Source organism: Scyliorhinus canicula, chromosome 17, assembly GCF_902713615.1.
Source record: "Scyliorhinus canicula chromosome 17, sScyCan1.1, whole genome shotgun sequence".
In the NCBI taxonomy this organism is placed as follows: domain Eukaryota; kingdom Metazoa; phylum Chordata; class Chondrichthyes; order Carcharhiniformes; family Scyliorhinidae; genus Scyliorhinus; species Scyliorhinus canicula.
The window spans coordinates 57,879,862-57,898,658 of record NC_052162.1 but is presented as its reverse complement, the minus strand read 5'-3'; the positions used below and the strand labels follow the sequence as shown (position 1 = coordinate 57,898,658).

General features: G+C 46.4%; 1 protein-coding gene across 2 annotated transcripts in view; it reads right to left on the bottom strand.

The window, feature by feature from the left end:
• Positions 1–16,821, bottom strand: part of LOC119951722 (BTB/POZ domain-containing protein KCTD16-like) — a 48,606-nt gene extending 31,785 nt beyond the window's left edge. The window contains exon 1 of one of the 2 annotated variants that reach the window (XM_038775016.1): positions 15,859–16,821. In XM_038775016.1, coding sequence (XP_038630944.1) covers positions 15,859–16,684 — 826 coding nt within the window. In that variant the 5' untranslated portion in view covers positions 16,685–16,821. The remainder of the gene's footprint in view (positions 1–15,858) is intronic. The other variant, XM_038775015.1, reaches the window with a different exon arrangement.
• Between the last annotated feature and the right edge of the window lie 1,976 nt (positions 16,822–18,797).

Sequence of the window (18,797 nt, the reverse complement as noted above, 5' to 3'; positions counted from 1 at the left end):
GCCCCTTTGGAGTGAATTTTGTACGAATGATGAACCAGGTCCCGGACGTATAGGGCATACTTGGTGGGAGAACCTGACAATGATTCATAAGAAGAGCTTAGGGAAAGCTCGCAAGCCGATGGCAATCGTGTCCTGCTTGGCACAATTGTGAGGCACAGAGGAGGTCATGAGGACGCTCCGCAGAGAGATTAAAGAGAGAGACAAGAATAGCGAGGGAAACGTGAGTGAGTATGAGAAAGAAAACAGGGAACTGATAGAGCAATTAGCGGCGAAGGACAAGGAGATGGAGGATGTCAAACGGGCACACCAACCTTGTCTCGCCCATTTAGGCAGCTTTCAGTTGCAATACGACAAGGCCTACCAAGACACGCAACGCGCGGTGTTGGTAAGAGAGGAAACAGAACACCAAGTTGAGCAGTTACAGGGACACAGGAGGGTCCCGCACCACGATAAATTCCTCCACAATGTTTCAGCGAGACACATGGCCCACCACGGACACCATTACTCTCAACAGTTTTACAGGGCACTTACAGCAGGGACACATCACAGCCTCTATAGCGATTCAGATAGGGAACATTAAAACTAAACACCCCATAGTTCTAGTCGATCTACCCCAGACAGCCGAACACATTTTAGGGATAGATTTTATGAGCTCCCACAATCTATCATTCGACCCCGTAAACAAATGTGTGCTGAGAATGGCAAAGGCAGCACAAGCCCCCACCATGCTCACAGTTGGAAACTACAAAAACAGAATCAGCACAGTAGGAGACTTCTGCTTCAACCCTCGAGCCATTAGTCAGGATAAAGAAGTTAGGGAAGTCCTGCAGCGACACAAAGCAGCATTTGCACAGCACAAGCACGACTGTGGCAAGATCGCTGGCTTAGTGAACATTACAGGTCCCGACCCCAGACCCCAAAAGCAGTACGGTTTTCCCCAACAAGCAGAGGGAGAAATCGCAAAGGTGATACAGAGTCTGCTTGACCAAGGCATACTCCGTTCAGTAGCCTCAACGAATAATGCACCAATTTGGCCTGTCAGGAAACCCGATGGATCATGGCGACTGACCATCGATTATAGGGCACTAAACAAAGTCACCCCAGTAGCAGCCCCCATCGTAGCCACGAGTCACGTGACAATGCTAAAACAGGGACACCAGTCAATTGTTTTTCTGGTTTTGGACATTAGCAATGGCTTTTGGTCCATTCCATTGGATAAAGCGTGCCAATATAAATTTGCTTTCACCTTCCAGGGACAGCAATACACGTGGACGTGCCTTCCACAAGGCGTCCACAACTCCCCCTTCATTTTCCACCGACAGCAGGCGAATGGTTTAGCCACATTTTCCCGACCTGTTTGTTTGGTCCAATATGAAGATGACTTGCTTCTACAGACAGACACAAAGAAAGAGCACATTTTGCTTCTCAATGAATTATTAGGACTCCTTCACCAAATTGGCTGTAAAGTGAACCCCAAAAAGGCCCAGATTTTACAGGAAAAAGTGATTTACTTAGGAACAGTAATCACACATGGCAAACGCGAGATCGAGCAGAAACAAATCGACTCGATCGTCAAATTACCCCTGGCCCATAATGTCGCAGCCTTCCGGTCATTTCTAGGACTGGTTGGCTACTGTAGGAATCACATCGATGGTTTTGCCACAAAGGCAGCACCTCTCTCCGAACTTCTCAAAAAGCAAGTACCATGGGAATGGCTTCCACAGCACATGGATGCCGTGGATGCATTAAAAAGAGCCCACAGCACAGCCCCACATTACAGGTCCCAGATCCACTCTCCCCGTACGCAATTGAAGTTGCTACCACCGACCGAACCCTTTCAGCCGTGCTTCTCCAAGTAAGACATGGGGCGATATTCTCCGACACCCAGCAGGGTCGGAGAATCGGCCGGAGCCACCGAAAATCCTGCCCCCGCCATGTCCAGAATTCTCCCACCCGCAAAAAGTCGGCATGCCGCCAATCCCACCGCCCGCCTCGGAGAATGGCGGGGGCCGGTGGGAGGCTACGGGTTTCTGTGCTGCCGTTATTCTCCGGCCCGGATGGGCCGTAGTCCCGTCGCTGAGAGGCCTCTCCCACCACCGTGGTTTGAACCACCTCTGTGCCGGCGGGATCGGCGGTGTGAGCGGGCCCCCGGGGTCCTAGGGGGGGCGCGGGACGATCGGACCCCGGGGGTGCCCCCACGGTGGCCAGGCCCGCGATCGGGGCCCACCGATCGGCGGGCGGGCCAGTGCCGTGGGGGCACTCTTTTTCTTCCGCCGCCGCCACGGCCTCCACCATGGCGGAGGCGGAAGAGAATCCCCCAGCGCGCATGCGCCGGTGGTGACGTCAGCGCCAGCTGACGCACTGGCACATGCGCGAACCGACGAAGACCTTTTGGCCGGCCCTGGCACCGGGCGGCGGGCGTCAAAGGCCGTTGTTGCCGGTTTTGGCGCCAGTCGGTGTGGTGCCAACCGCTCCGGTGCGGCCCTAGCCCCTCAATGTGAGGGCTTGGCCCCTAGGGTGCGGAGAATTCCTCACCTTTGGGGAGGACCAACGCCGGAGTGGTTGGCGCCACTCCGCTACGCCGGGACCCCCTGCCCCGCCGGGTAGGGGAGAATTTCGCCCATGATCATTTAGGCCCCATTGCATACGCCTCACGAGTACTAGATCCAGTCGAGCAAGGACTTTCTGCCTGCGAAAGGCACCTGCTCGCAGTTTTTTGGGCAGTACAATACTTTGCCTACATTACAGGACTCAACCTCATTACCATTTTAACTGAGCACACCACAACACAACTCCTACTTAATGGTAGACTTAAGGACGGCACAGTCAGCCAAATTTGCGCAGCCTGATGGACCCTTCTCTTACAGGGACGGAACATAACAGTAAAGAGGACAAAAACCCACACTTTCCTCACTGATAATTTACACTATGCAGGTACCCCACATGAGTGTGAAATAATAACCACTATGCACAATACAGGACCCTTTGTACCAAAGTCAGCTCCCCCGAAACCAGGTACTCACCCCAGACACCCCAGCCCACAGACATAGACGCACCCCTAAAGATTTATGTGGATGGCTCCTCCACAGTTTTGAACAGTAAAAGGATTACCGGTTGTGGTATTTATGTACAGGAAGCGCAGGGACGTGCGTTCGAGGAGATATCCTTGAAATTGCCAGGACATTTAGGCTCACAGGCAGCAGAACTGGCAGCCATAGCGTATATTGTAGAGCACCCCGACTCGTTCCCGACCCCAGCTGACATATATTCCAACAGTTTATATGTCTGTAGTAGTTTAACAGAATTCCTACCCCTGTGGGAATCTAGAGAATTTGTTTCTGCAGACGGAAAACCCCTACCCTCAGTCCCATTACTCCAGCATATCCTAAAGACAGCAAAAGACCGGAAATATGGGATTATTAAAGTTCGTAGCCACCATCGTTCTTCCTCCCCTGGTAACATTAAGGCAGACGCCCTAGCAAAGGCAGGTTCCAGACACGGTCATTATTGGAATCCGCCCGAGAGTGTCCCAGTACATACGGTTCAGGGCTCACAGACCAACATTCAGGATTTAGCACAGGCCCAAAAAGAAGACGCACAGCTCAGGGAAGTTTTAAAAGGCAACTTCCCAGCCCCCTATGATAAACACAAGAACACATTGACAACACATAATGGTGTAATTTTAAAAGAAGGAATTTATGTAGTCCCCAGTCAGGACAGGAACCAAATTATTTGTCAATTCCATGACAACCATGGACATCAAGGCATAGAAGCAACCCTAGCCCACCTCAGACCTCTCTGCTGGTGGCCCGATTTAAAAGCCAATGTACTGCACTACATGAAATGAAAAAATGAAAATCGCTTATTGTCACGAGTAGGCTTCAACGAAGTTACTGTGAAAAGCCCCTAGTCGCCACATTCCGGCGCCTGTCCATTATACATTGTACACTGCGCCAGTGTACATTGAGAACTGTTTAATCTGTGCCCAGAACAATCCGGACAGATGCGCAAGGAAAGGTCAGTTTAGTCACACCCGCCCCATTAATGGCCCCTGGACGAACTTGCAAATTAATTATATAGGACCCCTACCCCCCCTGCAGGAATGGTTTTAAGTATGTGTTGGTGGTCATCGACACCTTCACAAAATGGGTGGAAGCCTTTCCATCCAGAACGAACACGGCCAAAGCGACAGCCAAGGTTCTCACCCAGCATATTTTTACAAGCTGGGGACTTCCACGCAGCATAGAGTCAGACCAAGGCTCACATTTTACAGGACGAGTGATGAAAAACATCCTTAAAATTTTTGGAATCAAACAAAAAATCCACATTGCATACCACCCCCAGTCAAGCGAGGGTTTTGAGAGAATGAACAGGACTTTAAAAGCAACCCTAAGAAAAATGGTGCAACAACACAATAGCACGTGGGACACAGTTCTCCCCTTTTGCACTGATGTTCATAAGAAACACGGTATTCACGTCGACAGGATACAACCCCCACACCCTCATGACCGGACGCCCCATGAAAGGGACAGAATATTTGTTAGGACTGGATTTGGCCAGCCACGCAGTCAACACCCTCACCCATGAGAAAGCAGCACAACAGATTATAGAGAATGTAAAAGCAGCCCAGCTCGCTGCAGCTGTTAGGCTTGGGACACGCAAGAAGCGAAGGAAAGTTTGCTTTGACAAAACAGTACATGCTACAGAATTTGTAGTAGGGCAGCAGGTCATGCTAGCCCTATACAACCCCAGTTCATTCCTCTCCCCCAAATTTGCAGTACCCCTGCTCCATTTCTGATAAAGTCAGCCCCTCCGTATATAAAATCACCTATCCCAATGGCCAGTCTGCATGGTTCCACATAAACCAGCTTAAGGCTTATGGCTCGCAGAACAACTATTCACACCACATCTCGCTCGCAGCAGCAGATGAACACGCTCCGCCCATGAACGATCTATTCCTACACTCCCCCAACCAGTCCAGCCCATCTTCACACACTACTTCGACTCCACTCCCGGAGGCACGACTCGGCCTCTCCCTTCCTCCAGCCAGCAGCGACAGCGACAGCCCCAGCACACCAAGATACGATTACACCCCTGCACCAGGCCCCACTCCCAGAGACTTCGAACAAGATTCTAGCAACCCCTTCGAGACCACGTACATTAAAGCCCCTGATCCAGACCCACCGCCCGACGATTATGGATTGCCCCATGGCACCTCCAACCTCGACATGAAACATTGGCACTGAGACAATTCGTACAGTCTCATCCAGAATGATGAGATGGACCCCAATTCGCCCCAAGCAGCTTTGGCACGACTATTCCAGTCACGAGTATGGCAACCAGGAGAAGATGATGACTTAGAGTCTGACTCCCACCAGATGAGCCCCTTTGTGACTCTGTTCGCTATAGAGCAATGAGGTGTCCAGATGATGGTAAAAAGGAACAGATGGAGATTTACGGTGTCCTTTCTGATGGAACCTGCATTTTTGTTGTTAAATGTTTGTTCCTGTAAATGTTGACTGTTGTTTATTCATGGCCCCACGCCACCACTCTTTTAATGCCCACTGGCAGTTAAAGGAACAGGTTTGTCGGCAGACAACCGATCATAGCTACTCTTCTGATTCGAAGGTAATCATAAGAGGCAGTATCCACGATGAAGACAAATTCTTTCCGCTCTTGTCCAGTCGCTCAGGCAGTGGAGTAACGGCACTGATCCCCGCCCTGCCTGAGGACCCCCATCTGGTCAGCTACGCTCGGGTAGTGCACATATGGCACTGGTCACCATCCTACCTGGGGATTCCACCCATTCTTACCCGCCGCGGCCCATACGCACCCCATTCAGAACTTTTGGTTCAAAACTCTTTGGTTTGTTTTACGGCGACCCTTTGGTTGCTTTCCATACGCTATTTACACCCACAAACACTGGGATGGTACACTCACCGCATCGATCGCACAGGCTGCGAGACTGCTCACACTATGTCAGTATTTTTTTTCCCCGATGTCTTGTCCCATAATATTTGGTTTTAAAAAAATGAAGGAGTCACAGATGGTGACCAATTATCATGGGTAATTGATAATAAAAGGACAGACATACGAGATCTTAAACAAGATAATAACAGAAATTATGCTTGTGTCCACAGAAATCCAGAACCACAGGAAGGAAAAAGAGAACATAGACAGATATCATGGTCTACATTTGAATCTTCGCGGGATACCTACAGTTGCACACAGATGCAACCCCCCGACCCCTACCCCACAGGCCGTAAATCTGCGAATTCACTCGCCAGCTGGTCTGCGCAGGCTCTGAGTGCTCACCCGGGGACTCCGTCGGGGCCCGTCGCTTTCCGCAGATTCACTTTCAAGGAGGCAGCTCTACCTCTGAGGCTGTAATAGTCGGTATGGGTGTGTCCAGGGCTGTTGGGCGGGTGGCACTGATTGACTGACTGCTCAAAGCGGGCATAGAACTTGTTCAGATCATCGGGTAGGGATGCTCCAGCCCCAGATATTCTGCCTGGCCTTGCTTTATAGCCTGTGATCTTGTGTAGGCCCTGCCATAGTCGTCGTGGGTCACAGGGATCATGACACACCCCTAATTTACACTGTTTGTTACGTCAAAGGGGTCAGTATATTTACCATAGAGAACAACTCTGGCTGTTATTTCAGGCTGCTTTTATTAGATTTACAGCTCCATCAGGACATCCAAGTTTGGTTCAGACTTTCCACAGGGTTTCTTCACTGTGTCAGAAGCCGTCATCGGGCCAACAAGGACACAGTAGAGTTCCATCTACTGCTTGCAGCATTGTTTTGAATTTGCTAAAGGGTGAAGACCATGCTGTAAATACCTCTGTCTTTCCTGAATCCACTTTGACACTTTGCAACAGTGGGATTCCTCTGTGGTTGTCACACACATATTTGTGTCATTTTTCTTTTCCCAAGTGAACAATTGTGGCGTTCTTGAACTCCTGAGGAATTGTCTGTTAATCCTACAACCCATGATATAATTGAGTGAATTTGATGGCTAAATGGAGTCCTTCAGGTTTGTAAATTTTACCTGGAATCCCATCTGAGCCTGTAGGTTTCCTTGAAGTTAAGAATCTGATGATTTTGTCAACCTCCATAACAAAGGATTTCCTGTCTGTGTTTTCACATTTGGGCCAGCTTGTCTTTAGCTACCCCATTTACAGTGGATGGGTGGTAACTGCTTGTGCACAGTCGCGGACACACCCCGATTAGGTAACTCCTTTAAGACATTCCTTAAAACCTATCTACTTGACTGAGTTTTGGAAATCTGCCCAAATATATCTGTATGTTGCTCGGTGTCAAATTCTGCTTTATAATGTTCCTGCGAAATGTCCTGAGACATCTCATTAATTTAAAGGGCACTTGATAAATGTAAGTTGTTAATGTCATTGCACCTTCAGGATTCAGTTCCTCTGAGGAATCGGCAGCCATGACCTTCACCAATTTCTGCTGGATGCCTGAAGGCCCCTTCAGAGATAAAAGACATGAACCAGTTCTTGTAAGGTGTTGCATCTTATCATTATGAAGGTGATCACATTTCATCTGTTGCAATGAAGTCAGTATAATTGAGTACCATATGACATGGGGGTTGCTGATACTTGATTGTGTCACCAGGTAACTTGGAGCTTTCCATCTCTGACGGCCATTGGCACTGAAACGTCACTGATCTCCAGCGCCTCCTCCTTTGCACTTGTGAACTCGGATCACCTCCACTTCTCTTTCTAATGTTCTGAGTTTTATTCTGCAATAGAGTTAAAATACATACTTATGGTTGAGTGCTGATGTACAGTGCCTTCTTCACCCGGCTGAAGGCAGCCTGCCTCCTCGCCAACTCCACCGTAAAGTCCTGGCATATGCATACATCAGCTCCAGCCCACTGCACCACCTGCTTCTGCTTTGCCCAGCACAGGACTTTCTCCTTCACGCTATACCTACGAAAACAGAGTTACTACTCTTGGCGGCTTACTCGCTTTTGGTATAGGCCTCCACGACCGATGAGCCCAATCCAGTTCATATTGGGAGGGATTGTACCCCTCCCCCAATAGCTTCGCCAACATCGCGGCAAAATACTCCGTCGGCCTTCGGCCTTCCACCCCTTCGGGCAGACCCACAATCCTCAGATTCTGTTGCCTGGATCTGTTTTCCAGGTCTTCCATTTTGGCTTGCAGGCCCTTGTTGGTCTCCATCATGCTCCGCAACTCCTTCCCCATCGAGGTGAGTTGATCACTGTGCTGCGATAATGCCTCTTCCACCTCATTCAGTGTCTCACCTTGCTCCCGCACATCCGCCGCTGCGCTTGATATCGCCGCCCTCACTGGGGCAATCGGCTCTTCCATCAGCACTTTCAATACCGCCCCCATCTCGTTCTTCATCGCTTCATGTGTTTTGTGAACTGTTTTTCAAGTTCCACAGCCATCACCTTGGTCATTTCTTCTGCTGTGAGCGATGCGGCCTCCCCTGGTGCTCCAGCCTCCGCTTTCCTTACAGTTCCTATGTTGGCTTTTTCATTCCCCGGCTGACTTCCGTTAACCCCCTTTATCATGGCTGTTTTTTTCCGAAACTTGGACATTTCTCCTCCCTGTGCCTTCTTACAGCCTTTTCAGCCTCCGTTGCCCCCGGGACAGAGCGTTAAAACTCCAAAATTCCTATTCCTGAGCGGGAGCCCTCCAGTGCAACTGCCTCCCACCTGCCGTCACTGGAAGTCGGCGAATACGTAACAAACTTAATGAGCTAACGGCGCAAATAGAAACAAAAGGTTACGACTGTGGGGATTACTGAAACATAGCTACAGTGAGACCAAGTCTGCGAATTGAATATCCAAGGGTATGCAGTATTTTGGAAAGATAGGGTGAAAGGAAAAGGAGGTGGTGTCGCCCTGCTGGGGGGGGGGGGGGGGGGGGGGGGGGAGGGGAGGGATCAGTGCTGTAATGAGAAATGACATAAGAACTGGAGATCAAGATGTCGAATCAGTCTAGGTAGAAATAAGAAATAACAAACAACAAAGGGAAGAAGTCCTTGGTATGCGTAATCTCTCATGCCTCAAAAAGTAGATCTACAGTGGGCACAGTATAAACCAGAAAATACTGGGCGCGGACTTCTCTCAACCCTGGGCCGGGCTGGAGAATCCCCGCAACCGGGCCACGCCGCCCCGACGCTGGCATACGATTCAATGCAGAGCGGAGAATCGGCGCCAATCGGCCCCCTGTAGGGGCCAGAATTAGTCCTGGGAGTGGCCCGTTCATGCCATCGTAAAAGGCGACGGCGTTTACGACAGCGTGGATATTCTGCTGCAGGATGAGAGAATCCCGCCCTGGGGGCTTGCAAGAAAGGTACGGCAATAATAATGGGTGATTTTAATATGCACATTGACTGGAGGAATCAAATTGGAGGCAGAGTTCATTGAATGCATCAGATTGCTTATTGGAACAGTATGTTGGGGAACCAGGGAGGAGGTGGTTCTCGAGATGGTATTTCATAATGAGGAGGGATTAATTAATGACCTCATATTTAAGGATCCACTCAGGAGTAGTGACCATAGTATGATAGAATTCAAGATTCAGTTTGGGGGGCGAGAAAGTGGAGTTCCACATTAAATGTTCTGGAATTAAACAAAGAAAATTACATAGACTTGAGGTCAGATTTAGCCTCTATAGACGGGGCAGAGGCTACAAGATAGGACAGCTGACAAGCAGTGGAAGTTGTTTAAGGAGATACTCAATTCCTCACCACTAAAATATATTCTAATGAGGAAGAAAGATGGGAACAGGGGTAAAAAAACATCCATGGCTAAACAAGGAGGTCAAGGACATTATAAACACAAAAACTATGTTACATAATATTGCAAAAGCTAGTGGAATACTGGAAGATTGGGAAACTTTCAAACATAAACAAAGGGATATTAACAAAGGAATTAAAAAAGCTAAGGTAAATTATGAAAAAAATACCGGCGCAGAATATCAAAAGGATAGCAAAACTTCTATAAAAGGGTACATAAAAGAGAAGAGTCGCTAAGGTGCATGTTGGCCCCTTGGCAGATTAAACTGGTGAGTTAATAGTGGGAATACAGAAATGGCAGAGATGCTAAATGAAGACTTTGCCTCGGTTTTCACGGTGGAGGACACTAGTACCATTTCAATAGAAATAAGCAATTCAGAGGTAATAGGGTGGAACTTGGAACAATCAGCATCAATAGGGAAACGGTACTCAACACTGTTGGGATTGAGGGCAGACAAGTCCCCAGGGCCAGATGGCCTACATTCTAGGGTGCCCATGGGCGGCACGGAAGCAGTCATTAGCATGGGATCAGCCATGATCACATGGAGGGTGTTAGGTTCTACGCCTAACCTGCTACACCTGCTCCTATGGAGCTCTGAATGATTTTGCAATCCAGCTCTTGCTCTGCAACATTGTAGGTAGCAGATGAGGAAAATAACAGCTATGAGAGAATGGCGTAGACTCAGCTGAATGGCCTAATTCTGCTCCTATATCTTATGAACATATGGGCCGGGATTTCCAAGCCTCCATGCCGAAATGGCGCTCGGCGCGGAGAATGGGGCCTTAGACGCACGATCGGGTCCGACGCCGGGACACGATTCTCCGCCTACTGGAGAATCCGTGGTAGCCACGCGTCCACGGTCGACACGATGCCGATCGGGGCCCGTTGAAAGAAGCCCCTGCAGCGATTCTCCCAGGTTGACCGGCCGAGTTCCCGCCGGCGTGGTTCACGTATAGTTCCACGCGGCAGGAGCTCGGCATCGCGGCGACTGTGCTGGTGGAGGGAATCAGTCTCCGGGGGTTGGGGCCTCCAGGACGGCCAAGACCGTGATCGGGCGCCACTGATCAGCAGGCGCATGCGATCTGGGGGACCTACCTTCTTCCGCGCCGACCTGCCGTGTGGCTCCATGTTGCGTGGCGCGGAAGCCGCCCGGTGAGCAGTGCAGGGCCGCGTATGGTAGCTGGAGCAGCGCGGAGCACTCTGGAGCCGTGCTGCCCCGTGCGCTACAGAATCGGTGGGCCAAGAGGCCTGTTGACGCCAGCGTGAAATACTCGTGTTTACACCGGCGTCAACACTTAGCCAGGATTCTCCTGGCTATGAAGTTTGCGTGGGTCTCAACACCACAACCCAAAAAGATGTGCAAGGTGGGTGAATTGGCCACGCTAAATTTCCCCTTAACTGGAAAAAAAATTGGGTACTCTAAATTTATAAATAAATGTAAAAATTCTTGCGGATGTCTTTGATGGCTGAGGGAGTTCCATATAGTCGAGCATTCTGTAAATTGTACTACTTGCCTTGTATGTGCGGCCTCAGCACTCAGCAATCACAAGGCCAGAGATAATGGCAGCCAGCACCATTGGTAATATTTTCATTTAACGACAACACTTCTTCAATTCCTCTTAAGTGGAAATTTCTGCTTTTCCTTTCATTCTACCCACCTACATTAAACCAGTACCATGTAAGATTTTATTAAAGCACTGGGAAAAACTGTAGACATCAACTATAGATGGCAAGAAAGTCACCTATCTCCTTCACAGTTTCCCCTGTATTTTATATACGAGTCATACACATTTGGCTCAAGCATAAACACACAATAATAATCTTTATTAGTGTCACAAGTAGTCTTACATTACCACATTGCAATGCAATTTCAGTGAAAATCGCCATGTCGCCGCAGTCTGGCGCCTGTTTGGGTGCACTGAGGGAGAATTCAGAATGTCTAATTTACCTAATAAGCAGGTATTTCAGGACTTGTGGGAGGAAACCCACGCAGACATGGGGAGAATGTGCAGACTGCGCACAATGACCCAAGCCGGGAATCGAACCCAGGTCCCTGGCGCTGTGAAGCAACAGTGCTAATGCCTTCATAAGCTAGATGTCCCTCCTGGAAATGACATGCAAGTGAGCTCGATGAGAATATGTCAATGGGAACTTTGCCCAACATCAACATCCTATTTGCCTTCAAGCTGAGTTTCAGACTGAATATCCTCTCCATCATGAAGGCTGTCATATGCACCCTGTATACATGTTCTCCTCAGTCACACGCCTGGTCCAAAATTGGGTTTCAATGATCTTCCCGCATCTTTCATAAACTTAGGTGCATCTAAAACACTGCTTCCCATACCCTATTCTTCACCAGGTTTGACTAACACATCAGCCCTGCACTTGATGACTCTTGGTCCCTCAATGTTTCAAATTTCATCCTAGTTTCAAACCCTTCATGTCTTTTCCCTGAACACCCAAGTAATCTTTTCCAAAAACATCCTACATTCCTTAAAGGCCACAAATGGCGACTATGCCTTCAATTCTCTAATCCCCATGTCCTGGAGACTTCCCTTCTCTGCCTCTCTCTCACCTTCTTTAAGACCTTCTTAAAACAAACCTACTTGACAAAGCTTATTAACATCACTCAATAGGTCTCTCTATTTCGGTCTGCGGGATGACACTTCTGTGGAGCACCTTGGGATATTTTTAATACATTAAATGTGCAATATAAATACAAGTTGTTATTGACCTCAACTTGTATCAGAGAGGCTGACAGATTGTAATCTATCCACTCCCTCCACTGAACTTTGACTAAAGTGACCAACATAGAAAATTATAATTTTGTATGCGACTTTCCTCAAAACTTTGGCATACAAAGTAAACAATGTAGAAAATGAAAGCAAGTAAATATTTCATCATGGCCACTGGTGGAACCAGTAAATAGAGATTTTCTCTATTCATTTCTAAAAATCAATGTCCAAGATCATTTAACTGCAGAAATATTAATTTCATAATATTTTGCGCTCATCAGTTTATGTTTGAACATTGGGAATTGTATCTGTGACCAGTTATTTTTACAATTGTAAAATATTAGAGGAGCAATTAAGGGGTAACAGCAAGTTTATGCCTCAGCATGAGGATTGTACCCAAATTCTAAGTCCCTCCCACTGACAAATGCACATACACTATGGCAAGTTTACACTGCATTGCAAATTATGCAAATGAACTGACCCTGGAAAATGAGTAACTGTGGGCATACTGCAGGTCTGGCAATGTTGCATCAGTGACATTTTTTTAAAAATCAATTTGCTAGTTCTAAAAATTACATGTGGTATAAAAGGCAGTATTTTTGAGTTAGCTGACATGGGGAAATCTGATTAAAAATACACCTAAAGCCTATTAGATCACAGGATCCAGTCTGATGATTTTGATGCCTGCACAAAAATGATCAATTGGTGGCTGTAAATGTTAAATTGCATTAAATCGTTAACAGAATTTGAAACTAATATTTGAAATATATTTCTGAAAGATGTAAATATTTTCATGGATTAACATGTATTGACAATGTGAAGGAAAATGCATGGTACTAATTAATTGCTTGAATATGTTGAACTCATTTAAAAAACACGATGGTTGAAAGTGCAAAATGATTTTAAAAAGTAACTAACCCCTTGGATGTCACCCTACCCAGAATGCACTGAAAAGAAAGGACTGGAACAGGACTGCCATCTTTCAAATAAATTGTTAGCTAAAATTTCATGGTAGTTCACATATGGTCACCACAGAAATTGTGCTGCATTTATCAAGCTTCCGCTTCAAACTTTAAGCAAACAGTTTGGAACTTGACGATAAAAAGATGTTACATCTGATTACTCCTATACAATAGGCTTGGAATAGTGACAAAATGGGTTTTAGTGATGTTACATAAAGGGCATGTGTGTTGCCTATAAAAATCTAGAGCACTGGCTACAAATGCCAGAGCCAGAAGCATATTAGCAGTCACTTCTGAAACATTTTTTCAAACTAATTCAACGGGGAATTATCAGGAACAAAGCCAATTTTGAATGTGCAACAGTTAACATCTCATGTATTTTGCTTTTCCTTTTCTCACATTTTTGCAACCTGTTTAAAAAAAAATGGGATGGTTAATTGCTCTATTTTACAAGACAATCAGATAAGGACAAATATCTCACGAAAATACCAGCGAGGTGAAGTGTCTGAGAAGACCCCTCAAATTAATATTCCCAAACCTCTCCCATGATCTGGTGTATGCAATTAGAACCATATATCAGCAGGTGACTGAATTTAATTTCTATTTTATACCAGAGTTCTGGGCAATGATACAAGATGGGAGCGGGTTGATTTGAACATCATAGAAAACAGAAATATATTAAGTCTACTGATTATTCAAATATTCAATGCAGCCCTTCTGCACACAGAAATGAGAACTGCTGCTTGCACAATACTGAGCCTCAGCTTGTAAGCAAGATAAATTACCAACAGTTGAAATGACACATCAATGGAAACAACTTGGGTTAATGAGGATTTCTCTAACAGCACTGAAACTTCAATACATTGCCAGTAACATTTGCAAGTTGGTTATCAACAGTTTAACTAGCATATACTATTAAAACATTTTTACAACAGGAAAGATAAAGTTAATCATAATTCTTTACAATGTGTCATGTGAAAAGACTGACAATAAGGCTCTCTTCAAAAGATTTATTTCATTAACACATGAAGCACAGACTGAATCCATGTCAAACTAACAATGGTTTATTAAAATTTAATTATCATTGGTGCTTGATCAGTAAGGAAATTTTAAATAGTCTCAGTTCTAAATCAGTTTAAATTTGGTCTCATGTCTATGCTACTTTCATATTACTTTTGAGTTTAAAAATCCTGCTGAACAGCCATGAATACCCAGCCATTGCACTTGCAGCTGTGAGGCACTTTAGAGTCCATTAAGAGCAGTTGATCTTTGATTACTTTCAAGAAAAGCAACCACTGCAGGGTATTAAATAAATGTTGAATTTTTAAGTTATATTTGAAACAAACCTTCACACTTACGAACCATCTCTAAACTCAGTTCTTTATGAGGGATAAATCATCAGATGGGATAAATCTTCAGATTTAAAATGATTGTGTCATTAAACCATCTTAAACTTTGTAAATATCTTATTTGATTGCACTAAAATTTTAATTTCTAATAGATTCTAAATCGGTGTATAAAAATGATAATTGATATTTAAGTAAATATACAAATTGAACTGTGAAGACTTTGGCATTTGATCTAGTCACAAAATAGCTTTATTTTTAAACAATATCACATAGGCATATAATAAGAAACATCAATGTTTATTTGGACAGATCTGCACAAATGTCCTGGCAGAAACTGATGATTCAGAATTATCCAAAATTTTACAACAGTTATTTCACTATGAAATTTGAATTTGTTTATCTTTTTAAAGGCTACGCGTTATTTGGCAAACATTTATGATAAGATACAAACCACTTCGAGCTCAGTCCACCATATTGTCAGAAAATGACAAATCTCTTTAAAGTTCAGTTTTGCATCCATGACAATTGGAATATTGCCCACTCTCGGATTTACCTGCCCTTTGAATATCTTGGAAAGGAGCACATACGCAGTTTGCTGTTCCCTGTATAAAAATCAGTTTCTTATACACTACTGTTCACTTTCACCTCAGTTTCTTTGTAACTGACCAGTATATTAAAATATTTTGCCTCAAAATCTACCAAGCTGCTGAAGGCACCGGGAGATGTGCCAAACCCATTGTGCACCAAACACGTGCCTAGACTATAAAACTTGTGCTCATTTCAAAATTGACATATCAACTTAATAAACGGCATTGTGTTTTTAAATAAAAAGGCAACAGATAATAATTTTAAAAGTTCATCCATCCAACTGAATTGGAAAGCGTGGCAAATTAGGTGAGGCAGCAATGGCACATGAAGGAGCACTGAGGGGCAGTTCTAGGGATGGTGGATCGGGTTTAGATCTAATCATTTGGGGAAGAGCAGGCAGAGAGGTTGGTGATGCACAGGTCACTCACGGTAGAAAATATATTCGGTATAGCTGGTCCATATCTTGTCATCGGTCTGATCGTGAGCGAAGGCGCAGGTCCCCGTAGAGTTACAGGACACCATGTGGAAGCCAGCCTCCGCCAACCTGTCAAACGCCTGCTCCAGGAAAGTAAACTTCAGGTAGTAACGGGACGTGTAGCGCTCGGGAGGCCGGTCCGGATCTCTGCTCTCGTTCAGGGTCTCCCCAAATACCTCCTTGGCCAGAGCCGTCTTCCCGCACACCATGATCCTGGCTACTCTTCGGAATTTGGCGTCTGTCTGGCTGTCCCTGCCCAGTGTGTAGGAGCCCCGGTAACCGATGGTGATGAAACCCGCCCTCTTCTCGCTGCCGCTGGCAGCAGCCGTGGCCGAGACGATGCTGCGGATCGCATCCGTGCTCGGCGAGCCATCCTCGGTGTCACTGGGGCAGGCGTCGTCGTTGATGGAGTTCTGTTTGCTGAGTTTGGGACTCAGCGTTTTGACCAGTTCGGGAAGTACGAAGTACTCGGCCTCCCTCTGCAGCCGGCTCCTCTCGGGGAAGTGGTCGGGCAGCACCAGCTGCTGGTCCCGCATGTAATCCAGAATGTAACGGAACAGAAAGCCGTCACGGTCGATGAAGAAACGTCCCTTCCCGTCCCTCGCCAGCCCCAAGCCGCTTTTCCGCCCGAACATCTGAGATAGGAGGGAGTCGGGCACACTGAGCAGGGTGGAGTAGCGGGTGATGTATACCTGCCCGCCGACATTCAGCTCGACAATCTCAGGGAAAGGTGCCTCCTCGCTGCTCATGATTGAGCCGGCGTTGTCCGGCATCGCCATGGCCGCGCGCTCCGGCCCCTCGTGCTCTGCCTGCCCGCTGGCGGGCTCCTCGTGCTCTCCCACCCCGCTCTCGCGGGCGCCTCGTGCTCTCCCTCCCCGCTCTACCTCTCCAGTCAACTTTAAACAGAGCAACAGCAGCGGGTGTCGCGCGAGAGTCACCAGATCCCGTGACGTCAGGCAGTGGGCGGGGCACGGGTGGGCGAATTCAATCAATGTGAAGCGGCCCAGGACTGACTGCAAGTTTCCATTTCCGGGAGCTGAGCCCTGGTCTTGCTGCAGGTCTACTTGTCACCTGCATTCATTAGAACTTCCAACCAAATGTGTCCTCCTCTATTTAGCGCGAAGGAGGCCTTCATTTTCAAAATTATGAGTGGCATGGACAGAGTGGGTAATCACACGCTTTTTCCCAGGGTGGAAAGGTCAATGACTAGGGGAGCGCTGTAGCACAGTGGTTAGCACAGTTGCTTCACAGCTCCCGGATCCCCGGGTCGATTCCCGGCTTGGGTCATTGTGCGCAGTCTGCACGTTCTCCCTGTGTCTGTGGGTTTCCTCCGGGAGCTCCGGTTTCCTCGCACAGTCCAAAGATGTGCAGGTTAGGTGGATTGGCCATGCTAAATTGCCCTTAGAGTCCAAAAACGTTGGGTGGGGTTACGGGGATAGGGTGGAGATGTGGGCTTTAGTGGGATGCTCTTTCCAGGGGCTGGTGCAGTTTCGATGGGCCAAATGGCCTCCTTCTACACTGTAAATTCTATGACATATGTTTAAGCTATGAGGGCGGATGTTTAGAGGCGATGTGGGAGGCAAGTTTTTACACAGAGGGTAATTAATGCCTGGAACATGCTGCTGGGGAAGTGGTGGTAGCAGATATGATAGTGGTGTTTAAGATACATCGTGACAATTTGAATAGGATGGGAATAGAGGATACCGGCCCTGGAAGTGCAGAAGGTTTTAGGTTAGACATGCATCATGATTGCCTCAAGAATAGGAATGATCCTTTCACTGCTCCAGAATCAAAGTCCAATGGAATATTCTTTCACAGAGCCAGCAGGTTGAAGACAGATGCTGGATAATCCACTTTTCCAGTAACATGACTTTGATGATTGGATAGGCTCATAGAGATGATTTAGTCTTGTGGGCATTAGTATAGAAGTTCTATTAGAAACAGTGTTAATGGTGGAGCAGCAAATAGCAATTTCAACCTGAACAGAGCCCTGGTTCTGCTGTTGCTGGCTGATGGAAGATGTTTGCAGCTCCACGAGGCAGGATAACTGGGTTTCCCAGCTAGCGGGTGGGGAGGTCATGTGTATTCTCCTACTTCTACAATTTGGTTTAGACAAAGGATGTATCTTCTTTTGTTGAGAACCTTTTCATAGCTGATGTTTCAACCATTGATAGTTTCAAAGATAATTTCAAGTCCTTTGTCCTCTCAGACAGGTAGCCTTTATTGGCTGGGTCTAGCCTTAGAAATGTAAGCGGCCTTTGTACAATTCCTTTGGACGTTGGCCTTTGAAGCACACGGTTCTGAACAACTTATCAGGGACAGCGGGATTGTAGCTGTTCCGAATGCTAGAAAGTTCCTAGTGTTTAAGTCATAGGCAGTGAATGGCTTTGATCATTGTAAAGCGTTTGTCCCATTTTCAAATTTTTATGAATTAACCATGTTGATATACATATATAAAAATATAGTGAGGTCTTAACATCAGGACATTATAATAGCATCTAATTTTTCCTAACCGATGATGAACATCAATTGCTACTTTGCCTCGAGTATCATTACAATTTATATTCAGAATCGTGATAAAGTTTAAATTAGAACAATTTTTTAAGGGTAGCTTTCCTTTGCTTTGTTTTTTTTTGGTTAGCAATTGCTGGCATTAGTCTGGTCACCTTTGATCATCTATCTTCTGTTCCTGTCTTTGAGTCTCTGTGGAGTAACTTGTCTTTCCTCTGTTCTTTTACTTTGGATCAACTTAGTCACCCACCCGTCTTCTGTTAATTTAACATTCACTGTGGTAATCTTCTGTCACTTCTACTATGTATTATTGTTGTTTTTACTTTTAATAACTGCAAAGCCTCACATCCAAAATGAAATGTATCCAAATATGTATTTATT